This window comes from Halichoeres trimaculatus, unplaced genomic scaffold, assembly GCF_033239565.1.
Source record: "Halichoeres trimaculatus isolate MK-OKI-2021-1 unplaced genomic scaffold, fHalTri1.1 fHalTri1_scaffold_5, whole genome shotgun sequence".
Taxonomy (NCBI): domain Eukaryota; kingdom Metazoa; phylum Chordata; class Actinopteri; order Labriformes; family Labridae; genus Halichoeres; species Halichoeres trimaculatus.
In genome coordinates, this window is record NW_027437183.1 from 35,346,965 (window position 1) to 35,364,703 (window position 17,739).

Sequence of the window (17,739 nt, forward strand, 5' to 3'; positions counted from 1 at the left end):
GTTTCACTTTGAGCCTTGTTGTCTGTTATCCGGTCTCTGTGGCTCTTTCTAACTGTCTGTTGTCATCCTCAGTGAGAATGAATGTTGTAATCATCCAGATAAATATCAAACATGTTGGAAAATTATCGAGGCAGCTCCGACGAGTCTGTGAGACGATCGTGGGGCTAAAGATTCATCTGTCAACTGCTCACACTAGAAGATAATCTTTGCCGAACGTCGGGGCTGATTTTAGTTCCCGACCAGATTTCTTCCCTGATTGTGGGGAGGACCGAATCTGGGTTAAATCGGGCGAGATGCCTGAAGTGTGAGCCAGGTTTTACACTTAAACAGCGTATCTTGCTCCATGGTGCTCACGTTTCACACATGTTGACAGCTGACGCTTTGTGGCCGGCTCTGATACGTCACAAGGGGGCGTGTCTGTCAGTGAAAAAACTTCCGCGAAGCCTGCACTTGTGTTTCCTCGATTATGCCTCCTCCAGCCCAGTCTCCTCTCTCCTCTCTCCTCTCTCCTCCGAGCACATTTGGCGCTTTGGAATGTCCTCCAATATGGCTGCTCACAAAGTACTTCCGGTGTCGCGGAGGAGAGAGGAGATAGGAGACTGCATTTTGGCACATTGGGAAGCACCCAAAGTTCCATCCTCACCCCCTCCACTCGCCTCTTCCACGTGCGTCTTAGTCCCGCCCACCAGAGATGCATGCCAGAGACGCAAGGAAACGAAGAGAGGAGACGAGGAGGTTCATTTTATGAGCATTGAGATGTCCTCTCCTCTGGAGCGTCACATGAAGCGACGTCTTTTAGTGATGAAATTAAGGAAAATAATGTAAACAACAGGGCGCTCGACCACGGAAAATTCATATTCACTTTTAGATCAGTTTAACATGAATATGTTCATGAATGAAAAAGAAAAATGTCACGTTTTCCCAGGCCCAGATTGATAGTTTTTAATTCTTATATTGGGGCCACTTTGTGTTCATAAATAATGTGTTTATTCTGCTATAAGCACTGCTTAGCGCACTGGTGGGACAGGAGGAGAGAGAAGTGGAGCTGTCTGCAGCGGTGCCTTTCATCCATTACGCGCACACAGAGGGACAGAGGTGAAACTGTTGCTGTATCAGCCAATGATGGCATGATCTCACACCCATCACTGATAAAACAACAGTTTGCTACTGCATGAAAATGTCGTGGTTATGTGTTATTTTTAAAGGCGTTATTGAACTGGCTCGAGTGGGCCAGTGGAGCGCGCAGTCAGCTGACCCGGAGCCTTTCAGTTTCACTTTAAGCCTGCGTGTGTTGTCTGTTGTCCGGTCTCTGTGGCTCTTTCTGATTCTCTGTTGTCATCCTCAGCGAGAATGAATGTTGTAATCATCCAGATAAATATCAAACATGTTGGAAAATTATCCCGGCGGCTCCGACCAGTCTGTGAGACGATCGTGGGGCTAAAGATTCATCTGTCAACCGCTCACACTAGAAGATAATCTTGCCCAAACGTCGGGGCCGATTTTAGTCCCCGACCAGATTTCTCCTCTGATTGTCAGGAGGACCAATCTTGCTCCATGGAGCTCACGTTTCACACATGTGGACAGCTGACGCTTTATAGCCGGCTCTGATACGTCACAAGGGGGCGTGTCTGTCAGTGAAAAGACTTCCGCGAAGCCTGAACTTGTGTTTCCTCAATTATGCCTCCTCCAGCTCAGTCTCCTCTCTCCTCTCTCCTCCGAGCGCATTTGGTGCTTTGGAATGTCCCCCAATATGGCTGCTCACAAAGTACTTCCGGTGTCGCGGAGGAGAGAGGAGATAAGAGACTGCATTTTGGCACATTGGGAAGCACCCCATGTCGTGCCATGGAGTGCCGAGAGGCTGCATGTTTTCGTTCCAACCAAAACTCCACCAGCTGATTTCACGGATTAGTCCCTGCTCCCTGCTCGAAGGCGAGGTAATAAGTAGAATCACCCGGTGAAGTTTTTGGTTGGAACAAAAACCTGCAGCCTAGTCCCGGCCCTCCATGGCACGACTTTGACATCCCTGACCTACAGCCTCCGTCTCGCGTACCATGACAGTTCCCGGTGTTCAGCGCAACTTGCATGATTTACTGACTGAAGTTCCCTTGCTTCTTTTTTCCTCTCTATTGTAAACATGTTCCGCAGTTTAAGTCACAAGCTAGCACCAAAACTCCCGTAACTTCTTAAAAGTGAGGACATTTATCAGATGGAGCTCATTTAAACTCACACTGCACCGATCTCTCTAGCAACACTCACCCAGAGCAGGGGAGGAGAGGAGAGGAGAGGAGAGGAGAGGAGAGGAGAGGAGAGGAGAGGAGAGGAGAGGAGAGGATGATGCATCCTCTTCATGATGCATTTGTGACTGATATGACCACAAAAAGTCTGAATGATTGAGAACACAGTTGTTTTCCCAACTTTTGGCTGCATCCTTCAACCAACCTGGGCTGTTATAATCTTATGATTGATTATGATTTTTCTTTGGTCTCAATCTGGGTTTGAGCTAATATTTCCAAGAATCAATAAGATAACTCTGCTGTGATAGTTGTTACTGTCTCAGATTGGTCCTTAGGAACCAACAAGCATTGTATAATTTTGATATGTCAACAAGATGAGGTTGAGCAGATCAGTACCACACAAACAAAAAGGTTTCCCCTCTCGTAAAGACAAATGTTCATAACCATGACTTAGAAGAAAATCCAGCATGCCACACACACCGCTGTTCAAAAGTTAGGGGCCACGAGGACAATTTCATGTATCCCATTAGAACTCACTTATGTTCATCAGATGAGTTGTAATTAGCCTAAATAGAAAATAAAGTCAAGATACTGACGAGGTAGATAATAAGCATTTTTATTCTAAACATTTTTTCCCTCGAACTTTGCTTTCATCAAAGAATATTCCAGTTGCTGCAATTACAGCCTTGCAGACCTTTGGCTTTCTAGCTGTTGATTTGTTGAAGTAATCAGGAGATATTTCACACCATGCTTCCTGAGGCACCTCCCACGAGTTTTCCCCCAGAACATTTTTAGTAACTGAATGCAATTTCCTTCATTCTGGTGCATTTTATAATGATTTCAGATTGAAAGTTATCTTTCTCCTTCATTGTTTTTCTTTGGAGCGGGCATGATCTGCAATTACTGACTACTATTATGCTCTTGTGTAATACAGAGGACTGACAATGACAGCTTTTTGGTATTTGTTCTCTATTTGATTCAATGACAATGCTTTTGTAATATTTCATACATGTACTGTGGCACTGGGCATTAGAAGATTTAGAAAATATTAAATTACCCAATAAGTCATGTGACATTATTCAGAACTACCTGTCACCTTTCAGCACTCACCTCAGCAACAGAGCTGCCTCCACTGCCCCTGCATGCTGTCCCTGCCTCTGCCTCACTCTCAGTCTCATCCACCTTCATCAGGAGACATGGAGATGCATTGAGCATATTGATAATAAAGTAACCTAATGTAGACTGTTCATGTGAAGATCTCTGTGATGTAGCTCAGTCATGTTATCAGCATATCATATACACAGGTAGAATGGCAGCTGAATGATAATTATGTAGGTTACAGTAGAAATGGGCCACCTCCCTAAAACATGACAGAGCAGTTTGACAGTTCAGAAATGGTCAAATGTGTTTAGACCTAAGGTCTTTTTTTAAGGACGCTGTCAGAGAGAGGAATAACGTCACAAGAGAAAAAAGGGAAAAAAATACAAAGTTTGTTTAGAACTGCAAATGAACTTCCTTCACTTGATTCTTGCTTTTTAACGTCACAATCCCATCCCAAATCATTTGTCGTGTCTTAAGACCAGCAAAAGTGACCTCAGAGAGATACTCTGGTGGATATTTCAAACTTGTTTTTCTATTTGTTTTATTTATTTGTTTCTTAATCTTAGTTTTCTAAACTTTGGTTTACTTTCGAAAGTTATGGTCCATTTAAGAGTCTACAAATAGATCATAGATCTTTTTCAATCCTGCACCTGGTTAATAGGGTATGAAAAAACTAAAACTAAACTGAAACTAAACTAAAACTAAACTAAAACTAAGCCTTGTTGCAAAAATCAAAACCAAATAAAAACTAGAATGCCTGCTCTAAAACTAATTAAAACTAAACTGTGATGGGGAAAAAATTTCAAAACTAACTATAATGACACATCCAAAACTATTATAACCTTGGTGCTGATAGTTGAAGTCTAACCAACAGGAAAGCATTAATGTGAATACAACACAGATTTAGCCTGAAGGTCCTGTTTCTCTTTGCAAATGTATTTTGACCCTTACACACGCATGCTCCATCATGTTCTACATGGTGGCTGGAGAGAGGTGTCAACTTCTCAGTCTATGTTTCTCTGACCTGAAGAGCCAACCTGTGAATGGGCTTATTGTGATTTCAGCATGTGCAGTGTTCTCCTCATGTTAGCTCACCTGGTTACTGGACCAGGGATGTCAGCCAATCAGCTGCAGTCACACGGTTGAAGATCCTTTATGCTCATCAATAAAAGCAACCAAAGAAATAAAATTAATTATTCCCACCCCTGGTTTCTTGTTTCCATCATTTTTTAAGTCAGAGGAAGGAGATTCAAAGTAGGCAGAGCCCAAAATGTACCAATGACCATAAATTTGATAATAGTAAAAATGTAATAAAAGCAGAAATATAATAACTGAGCTTATAACAAAGTGCTGAGCCCTAAAGGTAATTAAAAAAATAGAAATAAAAAAATAAAAAGTTTTTTTTTTTTTTTCAGTTAATAAATTAAGAGTTTAATCAATTTTCTTTCTATAGATTCATTTAAGGTCGCTGTTACATTCCGGGCTCTAGCAAGCCTCACAAGCCTCCAGCAGATGGCGCCAAAAGTCTGACAAACTGTGCGTGCTTCACTCCGCAGGTGCCCAACCTCTCAAACCTACAGTTAGACATTTCGGGACATGATGTGCGCAAAGAGTCTGAAGTGTTTCAGAGAATACAGAAGAATGAATACTGAAATCGTGTATAAAAAGTCTTAATTTTCTAACATTAGCAAAAGGTTATAGAAACCAGCACTTAGGAATTTAGAGTTAGGAAGTTGTGCTTTTTGTGTCGAACTTATTTTCTTTATTTACATCAAATTATGATTATTATTATTTTTTATTATTCTTACTATGTGAGTGGGTTTCTCAGACAACGTCAGTCAAGTGACTCTACACAGACACAGTTAAACCCCTCCCCTCAGTGGAGGACAGCGGATGATAGAAGATGCGCGCGGTGCCCCGGGCTGAGCACAGAGCGCGCGGTGCAGAAAAGGCGCACACGACTGCTGCGCACTCCCATCCACCCACTCTCTGTCAGACGGACTCTATCTCTCTTCTCCTCCCTGCGTTAAAAAGAAAAATGGAGCTAAAGCAGTCGGATTAATTTCACCTGATGGACTCTGAATGCAGTGACTGTCTGTTTGGATTTCTTTAAACTTTACGCGCATCCAGGAGAGAAAATGTGGAGGTACACCAACTTGTTCGCTTGTCTGCTGGTTTTATGTCAGGAGGTGTCTTCACAGAGCAAGGTAAGAAAAAGAAAAAAAAATCACTTTATTCTCCAGGAGTCTCTTTCATGATGATGCGCTCTCACCAGGGTGTGTCTCAGTCATTGATGAGACATGCACAGCTGATCCGGTTCTCCTCAGAATCACCCTATGACCCCTCTGTGTCATGGTGCCTGTACCTCAGACAAATTGGTGACCTGACCAACACCCAACATTTTCCCCTGCCAGACCTGGACATTTACTGTCTAACATGTGCAGACGGTTCAGGTTAGGTGTCATTTTTTATGCTTTGGGCTAATCTTCCCAATGAGGGCTTTTGTGTGACAGGAGTGACAACAGCTTTGTGTAATGATAGCTCCAGAGAGCGCAGGCCTGATGCCAGCAAAGTGTGGGAGAGATGGCACTCGCAGTAATATCTGGCTGCTCTTGTTTGTACAGCTGCTGGACTCCAGTAACCCCCTCACTCTCCCTCAGCCTAATCCTGCTCTACAATCACACTCACACACACACTAGAAGACACAGCACATGTACAGTATACATTATGCATGAAGACAAGAGGCAGTGTCATGCATGTAAGGCTAAGTATGGTGTGCAACTGTCAGAGTCTGCTCTGGATACAATCAGGCAGCAAAGTGAACGCCTTTCTGTAAACCTAATAATGACGCAAAGTGGTATTCAGAGCAGTGTCTGTAATCTAATAGTTACTCTACAAACTCATGGTTACATTAGGAGGAGTTAAATATTTGTAGTAAGCTCTGTAGCCAGCTGGGTTATTCAATTTCAACAAGAGAGCCTGCAAACTTTGTGTAATTGTGCGTGAGTTTTTGCTCTAGTGCATGAAACCGGCTACACACAGAAATGTTTCACCTTGGATGAAAAGACTGGCTCCGCTCCATCCAAAACTTCTGGACAAACTGAGAACCAGACCATATCACAAACATCAGTGTTTGACCTCATTAATGCTTCTGTCTGAGGGAGAGTGAAACCCTGCAGGCAGACTCCGACATCTGGTGGGAAGTCTGAGAAAAGTGGATGTTTGTTTGGTTTTAGGAATGGGTAAAAGAAAAAAACACCCTTTTTTTCTTTTTGTATCAGTTTCGTAATTATCTAATTTCCTTATATGATAACACTAAATCTTAATATAAGATCAAAAGCAGATGGATGATGCAGAATTTAATGATATTAAAGGAACAAATGTGAGCTACCTAAGCAGCTCACCTGGTAAGGTTTGTCCTTATGCCTGAGTCTGTCCTGCAGAGGGCCTGGTTTGAATCCAGCCCTGGCCCGCTTCCAGCCTCAGCTCTTTGATGCATTTAACTCCCTCTTTCTTCCTGCATTTCCTGCTTATCCTCAGCTCACCTATCTTAGAGAGAGAAATGCGAAAAATATTAATCATCAGAGATAAAGGCAGCTAATTTTTATGTGACTAAATTTTAATCTGATCTTTTAAAGAATAGAGTTTCCTTCAGTAAAACCTCTGCTGAGGTTATCCTCTGTGTGTCCCAGACACTCTTGTGCAGAGATAAAACATCAGGAGAAGCGACGAGGCGAGGAGCTGCTAGCAAAGCTTGGACAGTTCAGGAGGTTATTATAATTTATCAAGATCCTGCTGAGATCAGATTTCAGTCAAACTGAGACTGACTCAAAACTAGTTGAAGGTGATCAGAAGTTTTTCCAGTAGTTTTCATAAGTGCTGTCTGGAAGAGATTCAGCCAAGTGGTAGCTAACATTAGCTTGTCATATTTCTCTGTAGAGACAGAGAGCAGGTGTGGGATGACTGAAATTTGTCATCCTATAAAAATGTGTTGGTAAAACAGATCGAAGCACAAAGTCGTTTGAAAAATCCAGTGATGTAATTGTAAAGAAATAAAATTACTTTTTTATGTATTAGAGCAAAAAAAGAAAAAATAATAATAATAAAGTCATTGTTGTGAAATTTTGCCTTTGGGAGGGAGTGCTGGGAGTTGAGGATGAGGGAAGACATGCTGCAAAAGGTCATGGCTATCAACCAGAGTGAACATAGTCTTTATATAATATGGGAATAGTCTCTGTGATGTCACTCATTTGTTTCTGCTGTTAAGTTCTGAAGACTATTGTTGGCTCAAGCTGTGTCGGAAATGCTGAACTCAACAAAGCCTTGTTTGAGTTAGGACAAGGTAAGAGACAGGATTTTAGTTTCTTTGCAGACATCTACAGGGTGACCACCTGTCAGTCAAATCAGCCATGCCCTTATATGGGCAAAACTCATTAGTTTAATGACTTAAAAAACAAATTACAAAAAAAAAAAAAAATCACTCCCTGCAAATAAGAAATAAGAAATGTTTAAAACGAAATGTTTTCTACAACAGGTTGTAAACACTGTAATGCTGTAAGAATGGGCATTTCGAATGGGTGCCTAGGTGTGACAAGAGCTGTAATACTTGTTGATTATAATTTGAATCTGCAAACTTGCAGCATGTGAATGTTAAAAAAAAAGTTTTACAGCGTTATAAATTTACACCCATGTGTTGTAAAAATACAACAGTATATTGAGATTCTTTTGATCATGGTTTAAGAACTGTGGGATTTTCCAAAGCAAATACTTCAGCACTCAAGTCATAATCTGATTGTACGATGGGATCTGTACTGTGGGGCTGCACGGTGGAACAGTGGTTTAGCTGCTGTCTAACAAGAGCATCAAATCCTGATTCCTGGGCCTTTGGGTGTGGAGTTTGCGTGCTCTCTCTGGGTACTCTGGCTGCCTCCCACAGTCCAAAATCACGCTTATCAGGTTAATTCGTGATTGCCTGTAGGTGTAAGTGTGTGCGTGGGAGGTTGTCTTTCTCTGTGTGTCAGCCCTGTGACCAGTCCAGGATGTACTCCACCTCTTGCCCGATCACAACTGGGAAAGGCTCCAGCCACCCACTACCCTGAACAGGATAGAAGCAGTAGAAGATAAATGGATGAATGACTGAATGAAACGTACTGAAGTAATGAAGTTGTGTACTTTGTCAGACACTGCACAGAACTTCACTGGTAAGATACAGGTGTATTGGAAATATTTCAGTGTCTGATGTGAGACATAAAAACTGCCAACAGAAAGCTTTGTCACATCATTTCCCTTAGTGTGATGTGGTAGGTTTATCAATCTTTACCTTTTAGAAATATTAAAAAAGGGAGGTATTGTGCTTTCCCATAGTTGAGTTAAAAATGAACATAAAGTAATAAATGGTGGATGTTTCATATGTTTTGGAAATCCCAGAATCAGTCTGTAAACCCATCAAAACGCTCTGTTCTAAAAATAGCACTAGGTCTTAACGAGACTTGCTGAACAGATGAGGTCATCTCATCAGGATCTCCTAAATGGTTCATGACACCTTGGCCTCAAGGGCTAAGTTCTTCCCATATCTCTGCCCCAACAAGCCTCCAGAGGGCTGGCCAATCAGAAAGAAATGAGGTTTGTGGAGGGAGGAGTTGTGGAGAGACAACAGCTAAAATAGAGCATTTCAGACAGAGACTGAAATAAGAGTTTTCAGAAACACCAGAAAGAAAAAAAAAAGATTTTCTTAAAATTTGATTTATTTTTGAATCATAAAAGCTAAATTGGGCATAAAAAAGCACTACACCCCATCTTTAAGGAACTGGAGAAGTGAAACATATTTAATTTTAAAATACCAGATGTCTTTTGTCTGCAGAGGTTCTCAGTCATTAGCTTCAGCTTGGTTTAAAGTTTAATAGAAAAAAAAGGCAACTGGAGACTTAGAAGTTTCTAAAGAATGGAGTTGGAGTGGGTAAGAACTTTAGGACATGAAATTGGCTTGTGCAGACAAATCAAAAGCTTGATTATTAATAGATAAAAGTTGATGTTTCTGCACCAGTGCTAGTCTTTTTTTTTTTTTTTTTTTTGTGTGTGTGTTTGTGTGTTTGTGTGTGTGTGTGTGTGTGTGTGTGTGTGTGTGTGTGTGTGTGTGTGTGTGTGTGTGTGTGTTTTGCTTGTATCAGGGCAACTTCATCTTACCTTTCCCCTTCAAACCTCTGAAAAAGTCTGCAATGAGTGTGGATGGGCCAATGTGTGACGTTCTCATCCTTGTTGATTGTGTTGTGTATGTTTAGTGATGTAACGATGTAGGTATGTGTTTGTGTCTGTGTGAAGGGCATGTTCCTGAATATAGCAGGCTCTGAGGCTATCCAGGAAATGTCAGGATAGCATGTTTTAAACTGGCTTATCACTTTTTTCAGCATTCATCCCCATCAAATGTCACTGGACAATAATAGTCTGATTAAAATTCTTCACAGACAACAGTTTTGACCCACTAATGACGGGCAGAAATGGATGATCAGTGTGTTATGATGACACATTCAACATTTGATATTTCTCACTAGAACATGGACTTAACCTGATTGACCTGTTTTTTTGTGTCACAGGGTTCTTCTCTTAAACTTAGATCAAGTAGGAAAACAGGCACAGTCATTTTGTAAGAAAGGGCATTTTAATGTGGCGCTAACCAAGTTTCCTTGTTGTTGTTGAGCTCTGCATACAGCCATTTGGTTCTGCACTAGCTTTTTTCTTCAAAGATTACACTTGGGGTGTATTCACACCTGGATCATTTGAGGCAGTTGTTCTGAAGCATTAAGTGCCCCCCCCCCAACCAAAGTCCAGTTCAGTTTGCATGTGAACACAGCAGTTGCACTGAGATGCAGGACAAAAAAGCAGGTTAAGATTGCTACAACGTGGTGGTCTCGGCTTACTTCCATTTGAGTCCCTTTTGCAGTGACAACACAATCACCCCAGCAACCGACACAACTGTCTCACAACTGTGGTTCACACCATGTACTGTATAAAACATGGCAAAGTCTCCCTGACGTCACCCGTCTGTTTCTGAAACTGTGAATGAAGCACATTGGCTATAGCGGCCATATTGGATTTTAGCTGATTTTAGCACTTAAGAACTTGTCCCATATTCTGAGGCCGCTTTTACATGACGCCAAAAACGGTCAAATCCAATAATATTTAGTTGAGTTTTGGCCTTGCGTTTAGATGAGACCGCGTTGCATTTTGTCAGAAAACGGAAACTTTTGAAAACGCTCTCCAAAGTGGGGAGTTTTCAAAACGCTCCTCCATCCAGCCTCGTATAAACACAGAGCAGAGCGTTTCAGGGTGAAACGCTGACATCACCGCATGCGCACTCGCAGTTTCAGGTGAAGGTTGTGCGCGTGCAGCCACAACCTCCAGTTAAGCCATTCTGGTCCAGTTGGTGGCGGTAATGCACCTCAAGGTTGGATTGCCAACCGACTCACACAATAAAACAGCAGAAAAAGAAAGAACAACCACAACAATGATGACTGATTTCCGAGTAGCATATATACACACACATATATCTGTATCGCCATCTACTGGCCTGGCATGGCCACTACATTGTTGTGACTTGCCCTCTTGGAGTCGCATGAACATGGATCATTTTCATGCCGTCCTCATTTAAACGCGGGTGGCTTTTGGAAACGCAAAGAGGGAATCTTTGCGGGAGTCTTGGTATAAACGTGGCCTTAGACTGGAGGTTGCTGCTTAGTTTACACTTTAGGAGGGGGGGGCAGTAATGCACCCATTTGTCAAATGTTCTGTCAAAACAATAGAAGGAGTGGAAGAGCCCATCTACGTCTGCAGCTCCCTGAGGCAGCACATCTCTGTCTTTGGAGAGACTGGACTCTTTTAAAAAATGCCTGTTTTATGATACAGCAAACACTGGTACATTAACTAGATGAAAGCTGTAACAAACTAGCCACACACTATGCTGATGCTCCATGGTTGTTGTTCTTTCTTGAGGAAAGTGGTTGAGAACCTTGCTTAGTAAACTCCCACCTTCTGGGTAAGATTTCAGACTGATGAGGGAAAATTTGATTGCATGTGGTATTTGTTTACAACTCTGGACTGTGAGAGACTTTTGCCATGTGAAAATAAACAAGCCAAGTGCAGCAGGAACAATTGTTTAATTTTTGCCCCTGAATCAGAACACAGCAAACAAGCCACAGGTGTGAATACACCCTACAATATGAAGCTCACAGGAAGTGAAAACAGTCTGATAAAGTGGTCTGCCTATTAAAGTATGAGTCATGTCCCACTGGTCCTAAAAGACTCTTTCATAACTGATTATTTAGATAGACATCTTCAAATCAGAATTCTCTTACAATGAGAAACATTCAAATTCCACTGCAGATGGTTTAAAAGCTCTTGTTAGAATCATAAAGGTTTTTTTTTAAATTCATTAATATATTTCTGCTTAAGTATTAAACTATATCGTGCACTTTTCTCCCAACACCACCATTCCCATCCAGAAGCAGCCTCACAGATTGCGCCTGCTGGTCACTGGAGACACCCAGCCATAGTCTCTGTAGCCAGACTGGTTGCACTGGCACCGATGGGAAACAAAGCAGGCATGGAGAGAGGGCATGGAGGGCAGCAGAGGGTGGCGTGGGAACCAGCGTGTGCACCTGCTTCATGTTTTGGTTGTAAACAAACCAGAGGACAATCAGCACAAGGTCAAGCCGGGGGCTGGAGAGAAGCAGACTGCAGACTGGGATGCTCAGAGCCAACAGAGGAGACAGGAGCTCTATGATAAACATTCACTTACAGGCACACTATTGTGCTTTGTATGCATGGATGAATGCTGCAGTGAGCATGAAATAAGATTTTTCTGTGCTGTGTTATGCCAACATGACTTCATTTAATTAGGGAGGTTTGATGAGTGTGTAAACATTATCAGACTGCAGACAGCCACATCTCCCTGTTTGTGGTTGAAACAAAGCTCCATGCTGTTGAAAATGAGAGTGACGAACACCTCATTCAAGCTGAAGTCATGACCACCAGAACAGGGATTTGGACGTGAATGGGTTAACGTGTGATATCTGACCCAGGTGTGTGACCCTGCACATGACCAGGAGTTTACACAGCCTGACATCCTTTGGCCTTTATCCAAAATCATCAACATGGATGTTATATTTTATAATTAACAGACTCTAATGATGACTTCACACGTGAGTGCACAGCTCAGGGGCCTTTGGGGTGAGGTACCCAACTCTGAATGACACAAATTACAATTGATATGCTCCATAATTTACCTCATCTGCATTAAAGTTAAAGTACTGAGGCTGTTCCAATCCTTAAGGGTTGTAGAGTATGGATTTTAACTTTAAAAGGGACAGTTCAGTTTTTTTGAAGTGGGGTTGTATGAGCTCTATGTGACCACTAAGGACATTAGATACAGTACAGTGTTTCCCACAGGATTTTAGGAGACTGTGGTGGGGGAATCTCTGACCCTCGGCGGTTTTAATGCGTGTGTACGTTTTTAAGCGCGATGTATCGCCCTTACAGTAAGTGCAGTTTGGGACCATGGACATGAACAAACGCTGATAAATAAGAACTTACAAAGGCATATCAGAAATATTTTAAATTTGATTCAGAAACAAAACCAAAAACTCACTTACTCACAATATTTTGAAAAATTTACTGAACAGCATTTAAACAACAGGTTATTTACATTATTTCCCGTGATCTGTGATCCGTTATCAGGCTACTGAGACTGTAGCCTACCCTTATTCTCTCACCTGAGTTAACGAGGTGTGTGTTTGAAGCTGATGAGAGAAAAGAGAGCACGAGGATGTGAGTAGGTGAAAGGGAAGCAAAGTGGAAACCCTTAATATTGTTTTAACATCTTAAAAAAATATTTTGGGGGATAAAGGGTCAGATTACGATTCTTCTTCTCTCTGCCCCCTTATTTTGATTTGGGAGTGTTGTGTTTTCATCTGTTTTTTTTCTACAGTGACTGCAGAAAATAGTCTAAATAAACATTCCTAAATTTGCTGAGGCCCACTTCATCACCAAATGTAGCCTAAATCAATGCAAGATTTTCTGACTGATATTTCCTGATATTGCTGTGTATCTGACTTTGAGAGAAATTCAGCTTCTTCCATGCTCTCTTTGTCTGTTATGTTCACCGTCTTAGGCTGAAGTCACGACAAAAATCGCAGAGCGCACATGGCTACTTAATATGCACGTACTGATTTGCATTGACCATATATGGTAAAGTTCGGGCGCGCTGAAGGCGGGAAAGGAGGCGTGCTCATCACATTCATGCCTTTCTCGGCGCTGTGTTTAGCCGTGTGTATGCAGAGTTTGATAGATCTGAAAAGAGTGTTGGTCGTATGCATGTTTTGCCTTTTCGTCATAAGTGAAACTTAAGAGGACTTTTACACGCTGTAATAAATGAGGCCCCAGGAGAGGAGAATATGAAATAATGAGCCGCGTCGGCTCGTTGGTATTGTACAGGTGATTGTGCTGTGTGCCTGCACTGACTCTGAATGCGCGGTGATAATGAAGCTCTGGAACCGAGACGTGCGCGGTGCAGCCGTTCCTCTTTTTAAGAAGGGAGGCAGACAGCGCAGAGAGATACTGTGTCCACGGCCGCAGTTAGCATGACCGCTAATGCCCAAAAAAGAAGTCACAGGTACCTCAGAGTCAGACGCCCCGCTCTAACGTCGCTGGGATCTGGTTTGCACCAAACGTAACAGGTAAAGAGCGACGTCTATGAGTGTGACCAGTGTGCGCCCACTCTTGTTCTCGCTTGTTTACGTGCGGTAGGAAAGTACAGCTGTGTAATGGTCTGATTGAGTGACGGATCGTATTTTTTTCTCCATATGAGACTGTGGCGGGGCCAAATGAGACTGTGGCGGGCCGCCACAGTAAGACACAGACTGTAATCGATGGTGACGAGGAAATAGACGCTAACAAGGACAGACGGTACCAAATTCAAATGCTATTTTCTCTGCCTACAAGAACTAAAATCAAAAAGTAATACTACAGTTTAAGAGTGCGCTACATAATGTATGTTTTAAGTGCATTAAGTCTGCGGAAATATAAACATTTATCTGGACCTAACTAACTGGTCATGTATCCTTCCGCGCAGCGCTAGTGCTCTCCGTCCCCCCTCCTCCTTTCAGCTGTAGGGAAAGTAAACAAGCTATGCTTCAGGCGCTGGTTGTAGCCTCGTGTAAGTTTGATCAAGTATTGTAATTCTTTTGTTTGTACTCTAAGGATTGTGAGGCAGAAATTTCAGAATGAGTGACTATGACAGCGACGATGAAGTTCCATTCACTTTGGAACCAAAAGGATACCTGTATGAACTTAGCTACACAGAAGAAGAGCTGCTACAGATGGCGACTGAAAGGAATACAGAGGAAACATCCATGGACACTGAACATAGACAGATAGAGCTCATACAGCCCCACTTCAAAAAAACTGAACTGTCCCTTTAAGAATAGAAAAGAATCGAACCAACAAGAACGGAGTAGAACATACTTTATCACTAAGGGGAAATTCAGGAATTTATATTTTTTTCAAGAAAAAAAAAACAAAGAAAAAAAGAAAAAAATTAAGAAAAAATTTCAAGAAAAAAAAATCTATTGTTTTTGTAAAAGCCTGAACAATTAGTGCCTAACAAGTACATTAGGTGTTACAGAAATATAGTTTTTGTACTTAACTGCCTCCCGCTTCTGTGAGTTGACATATCTGGATCTGCAAATCCACTTTCCTGCCGTGCGTGAACTGAAAAGATTGATGGCACTCTCGTGTTTGTACAGTTAATATGAACCCCCTGCCAGCGGCTCAACATTAGCAGTGAAAACAAGACAAACAGCTACAACAACAACATCACAAAGTGTGCTAACAGAAGTCTGCTGTCACAGTGGGGTTATTTCTGGACTGCATGTTGGCTTTACAAAGAGGGTCACTGGAGTCTTCTATTTATAACTAACAAGCTTATTATCTTCTTTGTTGGTGTTATTGAAGCCAGATTAAAAACATGTGTGAGCTCAGCTCAGATCTGTATAAATTAGATTTCTTTTAGAGATTTTAATCAGTGTAGTTCTGATCTATCAAGTAGATTCTTTGATGAAACAGCGTCTATCAACTGGATTCTCTTCATTTTTTTCAGTGTGAGAAGTGGTTTACTCTGACCATAAGACCTACAGAGAGTATTAAAAACAGCAGAAGGTAAAGATGGTAGTTTTCTCTGATTATGGTTTTCAGAAAAGTACATACAGGAAGGGAAAGTGTTGAGCAGTTATGAAATTAGTCAGCAGAACTTTCTAGTTGAACCGGCTGGTGCTGCAGCTGCAGATTCCAGCTGTCATCGGTCCATCCATTCATTTTCCCATTTTTTTTTTTTTCCGGGGGGGGGGGGGGGGGGGAGTTTTCCTCTTCACTCTACTTTTTCCACATTTTATTATTGCTGTCTCATTCCAAAATACAATAAATTATTTTTTTCCCCTCAAAATCCTACTCACAACACCTCATAATGACAATGCAAAAAAAGAAGAAGATTTTTTTTTAATTATCTTTCTTTATTTATTTATTTATTTACATCTACTAAAATACAAAAAAATAATAATAATAATAATAAGATATCAAATGTACATAAGTATTTACAGCCTTTGTCAGGAAGCTAAAAGTTGAGCTTAGGCTTGTCCTTTTTCCATTGATCCAACTTGACATGTTCCTACAGCATCACTAGAGTCCACCTGTGGTAAATTCAGTTAATTTAGCCCTGATTTGGAAAGGCACACACCTGTCTTTATAAGGCCTCACAGGTGTCAAAGCACAAACCACTCAGGTCTGATACAAACAAGCTGCAACCTCCAGTCCAAGAATATGAGAACAATGCTGAAGTGCTAAAATCTGCTGTCTCTGGAGTGTTCGCTTGAGGCTGGCTCTGGAAGTACTGGAAGTCACATACACACCAAGCCAAAAAAAGCTGTTTTCAAAGCAGAAATTAACCTATTTACAGCCTGGTTCAAAAAAACAACTCCTGTCTGAGTTGCTAATTTTACTATCAGCAGCCACTGTACAGGGGGTAATATAAGATATAAAATATTAAGATCGCAACCTTGCCCAATCAGAGGCACAACTCAGGGTCATGTGACTGACAGGTGCCCTATAGCTGTACGCAAAGCCCTTGCAACTACCAATATGGCCGCCATATGGCCAATCTGCTTCATTTTCCGTTTCAGAAACAGACGGTGATGTCAGGGAGACTACGTCCATGTTTTTTGCAGTCTACAAACTAAGGCCTTGTACACACATAGCTGGGTATTTTCAAACCCCCCCCCCCCCCCCAATCAGCTGTGATGTTTTAGAACCAAAAACTAACGCCAACTAACGCCTGTCATGTACATGAAACTGCAGCTGTACGTTACTAAAAAGCCACTTAGGATTTGCCCGCTGTGTGTGGATGAAAATTCTTTGTTATTCATTATTATTCGTAAATTATTTGTTTCTGAAAATATCTGGCTACGTGTGGACATGGCCTCAGTTTCCCATTAAATCAGAGTCTTCCAAAAATTTTCCCTTTGGCTGGAGTTTTCAGAAAACATTGTTTTCAGAAAACATTGTTTTCAGTTACATAAAATTGTGGTTTCGTGTGGAGGACAGGCCTAACGTTAAAAAAAAAAAAGTATGGGGTTTTCCACATACCTGGCTACATGTGGACATGGCCTGAAATGCTGCAGATCCTTTACAGAGGCAAGGTTTCTGCTTTTGAAAAATGTATATAAAAGACACCAAGGACATGTGGTGAAGAGTTAACTCTCTGATGAGGGATGTTCTCACTTCAATGGAGGTCAAAGCATGTGCCACTGCAGAAACCTTGCTGCCATAGATGAAGGAATCACTATTATTTGTCCTCTCATATCAGTTCTTCCTGGTTAAAATACCCCACTGAGGATTGTTTTAATACCGAAATGTACTGTTCTTGTTAAAATCAGGTCAGTGTGTCTCACGAAGCACTGATAACATCTACAGCTTTCAAACATCTCCCATTAACATCTGTGATAAATAATTATCTGGAGATACGGCATTGGCAGCATCCCTCATTCCTCACATCGCTGGAGTCACCAGACACACATTTGTAATTACAAAGTGTCTCTTGGTGCAAGGCAGCGGATTGTGCAAGTGTGTGGGTTTGCTGAGGAGAGCAGTATTGGGATATTTTATGTAACTGTGTCTTAAGAGGATTTTTTTCCCCATACAAATACATCAGCTTCAAATGTGCCTCATCAGAGTTCATGTATACGAACACACAGGGACACACAGCTGGCCTGAGCAGGTGTGTGATTACTGGCTCTGTCCACAGAGGCAGAATTTTAATTATGAAGATGTTACTCAAGCAGTTTCCTCCAATGATGGAAACCAA

At 41.6% G+C, this 17,739-nt stretch overlaps 1 protein-coding gene across 1 annotated transcript in view; it reads left to right on the plus strand.

Moving 5' to 3' along the window:
• The first annotated feature begins 5,265 nt into the window (after positions 1 to 5,265).
• Positions 5,266 to 17,739, plus strand: part of LOC141790958 (olfactomedin-like protein 2A) — a 49,781-nt gene continuing 37,307 nt past the window's right edge. The window contains exon 1 of the mRNA XM_074671125.1: positions 5,266 to 5,542. Within this exon, the coding sequence (XP_074527226.1) occupies positions 5,474 to 5,542 (69 nt within the window). The 5' untranslated portion in view covers positions 5,266 to 5,473. The remainder of the gene's footprint in view (positions 5,543 to 17,739) is intronic.